The following is a 2,902-nucleotide window of genomic DNA, read 5'->3' as shown; positions in this document are numbered from 1 at the left end:
TGGCGACGCTGCACATTATAATTGGTCGAAATATTTTTTCACCGTCTTTCCAAAGGTTAACAGTATTCGTAATCAAATATGTGAATATATTTTTAGTTTCATATTTCCTACTACATCCAACTATGATTATCGCGAAAGCTTTAGCACTGTCGCTGCTGGGTCAATATATTTTTATAACTGACTTTAATTATCACTGCTGTTTTTGTGTTTGATATTGACCATTCTATTGTATACTGTCATCCATGTGCAGTAATTTGTATTGATTTGTAAACAATATTCATTTAATAATACAATTGTTGATTATATACCACTTTTTACGTACAGATATCTCGGTTAGCTTATTGTTTCAATTTGCGGATTTATACCTAACACAATCCACACTATCCTCCACACAACGGGTAGACCTATGGCTGAATATCCAGATTGTTTGGGTAGAGGATCATATCTCCATCAGGATCGCATCCCCCACACCAGCCTCCACACACCAGATCAATGACGGCGCCATTCTGTGTCCGGGTTATACTGTACACTTTGCCTACGCTTCCTTTTCCAGTCCACTTAAGCTGGAAATGAATGGTTGTACTTTGATGCATTTACATAACAAGTATGAACGAACTTTGCTACTGTCAAGATAGCAATGGTCATCATTAAATTAAACGAAAACAACATTAATGGTTGATCTTATGATTCTTATCTACATTCAAATGTGCATGTAACATTTTAACATCATAATTTATTTGCTTGTCGCGAAATCAAGATGACTCACTAGATGGATTATCCCAGGGCTGCGTTACAACAGCGCATCTTTTTATTCTACATCTTCGGTCTTTGAATGTTATCGTTGATATACTTTAGCATATTGATAACGCTCGCGAAAAGGAATCACTTACATCAGTGGAGAACTTCATCCCTGTGCCTAGTGTGTCGATGTGAAAGGTTCCTATTCGTTTGCAGCTTCCAGAATATGAGTAACAATCTTTTGCTGTACCAAATGTATGTGGCTTCGTCTTGTTCCCGCTTGTGAAGGTGGTGTCAGTTCTCACAACAGTCATAGTCTAAAGCATGGAAATATACCATTTCTCCAGATGCATAATATATTCTACAAGCTTATTTCTTTACGTTTTTAAGAATTGAAGGGAAATAATGATAGTTTTATCAAAACAAAATTGAAATTTGAACATATTTGAAAGAAATATATATAATAGTGCAAAGTAGTTTCTCCACTTCACTTTACCTCACACCAACTCCGGACCCACACACTCACATATCACAGAAACCGAAAGTAAAAGGGCACTTACCGATGGCTTTACTCTGATCTTCTGATACTCTGTTACTCCGTCTTTACCAACACCAGCAGCTAGTAAATAAAGCTGTTCATTTCTGCAATTATTGTTCGACCTTTTGGGATAGTTTCCAATGTTCCTATTTGGCAGTGTGACATATTCCATCTGGTGTGTGTCATTCATCAAGCAGTAGACCTTCACTGACACACCCTCAAACTGAGAAGCCGACGGAATGATCTTGTACTCTCCACTCTGAGCTTCTGGGTTGTTTTTCCTGATCTCAAAACATGTCTTAGGCTCTGTAAAGCAATAATATTATACATCACGTATTTTGAAGTAAAGATATTGTACACCATCAATTGAATTAACGTAGTAATTACGCTTTTATTTATCTGTGGCACAGGTTCGGTATCACAGTTGGCTCCAATTACTAAAGTAAAAAGGAACAAAGTGACAAAGAAAGGAATTGTGGACATGTATTCAATCAAACGTCCTGAAAGATAAATAGCAAGCTTTTCTCCTAGTCTATATAGGTTTAAAACCTGAGGTTCATTTTATATCCATGTTTTAGTTTTTAGATCTATTGTGTGAACTATACAATGTTTTCTCTCAACGAAATTATGCTACCCAGTACCTTGCTCGTTGTCGTTGAAGATGTCAAACAATCCGCTGCCTGGGTTAAGGACGCTGTCAGATATTGGCTCTAAGTGTCGTGTGATGCACGTGCGGCTTGTGTCAGAATACTGGAACTCATGGCATGACATGCGGGAACACAACATTGCACATGTCGTTAGTCCAAACACTTTTTGGACCTGGAGATGTTGGGAATCTTCTAAAACGGCTGGAACGCCACTGGTTGTCTTTTTAAAAATGAGATTCTTCCAAATTAAATGTTATTGATATACCAACAACCAAGAAAAGAGTCCTGAAGTAGCCAATATCCATCTGCATTTTCAAAGACGTTCATGTAATACAAATCAAGTAAACGGATGGTCTTCCTATCCTGTCCAGCTACGGTAATCAAAAGGAGTGAGAAAGAACTACATGTTTGGAGGCAGACACGGGTCACATTAACATTACATGCATGTGACGTGAGACGTAGTGGAGATACCACTGCTGTCAGTCATGATCAATATGATTGCTACAAAGAGATCGCTTTGTTATGTAACGATTGAAGTAATTGCAGAATGCACTAAGAAATGATTTATCGAAACATTCCTGATTAGGACGGTAACTGAGGCAAATCTGAGTCTAGAAAGTCCTTACAGTGATTTTCTATAGATTGTGTGGTAATCGAAATTGTTGTATGCAAAACCATGGAGCATCTCATTTATGATTGAAAGGAAAATGTCTCCTGTACATGTATAAATTGTGTCAGAATCATCATTGTACTGGAGGATCAGCTATGACACGATGACCACATTGCACTCCACACAAAACCCAGTTTCCTGACGCTTGGAACAATGTTGCCATTAATGTATATGCGCATATTTTCAAAAAATCCAAATCAGTTAAGGTCTACTTCAGGAATGCATGGAAATGTTGTAGAAATGCACACATTAACATCAGTATCAATACCTGTTCATGATCCTGGCCGGTGTGTTATGTCTCATATGGTT

The 2,902-nt window shown here is 37.7% G+C and overlaps 1 protein-coding gene across 1 annotated transcript; it reads right to left on the bottom strand.

Moving 5' to 3' along the window:
- Window positions 1–390: 390 nt before the first annotated feature.
- Window positions 391–2,117, bottom strand: LOC125379268 (A disintegrin and metalloproteinase with thrombospondin motifs 9-like). The gene is made up of 4 exons (XM_048395532.1): window positions 1,918–2,117; window positions 1,299–1,582; window positions 891–1,055; window positions 391–563 (listed from the first exon to the last, which is right to left on the bottom strand). The coding sequence occupies exons 1-4, from the start codon at window positions 2,060–2,062 to the stop codon at window positions 405–407; spliced, it is 753 nt and encodes a 250-aa protein (XP_048251489.1). The 5' UTR covers window positions 2,063–2,117; the 3' UTR covers window positions 391–404.
- Window positions 2,118–2,902: the final 785 nt, after the last annotated feature.

Source organism: Haliotis rufescens, unplaced genomic scaffold (assembly GCF_023055435.1).
Source record: "Haliotis rufescens isolate VD_foot unplaced genomic scaffold, xgHalRufe1.0.p SCAF_14, whole genome shotgun sequence".
Taxonomy (NCBI): Eukaryota; Metazoa; Mollusca; class Gastropoda; order Lepetellida; family Haliotidae; genus Haliotis; species Haliotis rufescens.
The sequence above is the reverse complement of the archived record's forward strand: the minus strand, read 5'-3'. Positions and strand labels throughout refer to the sequence as shown.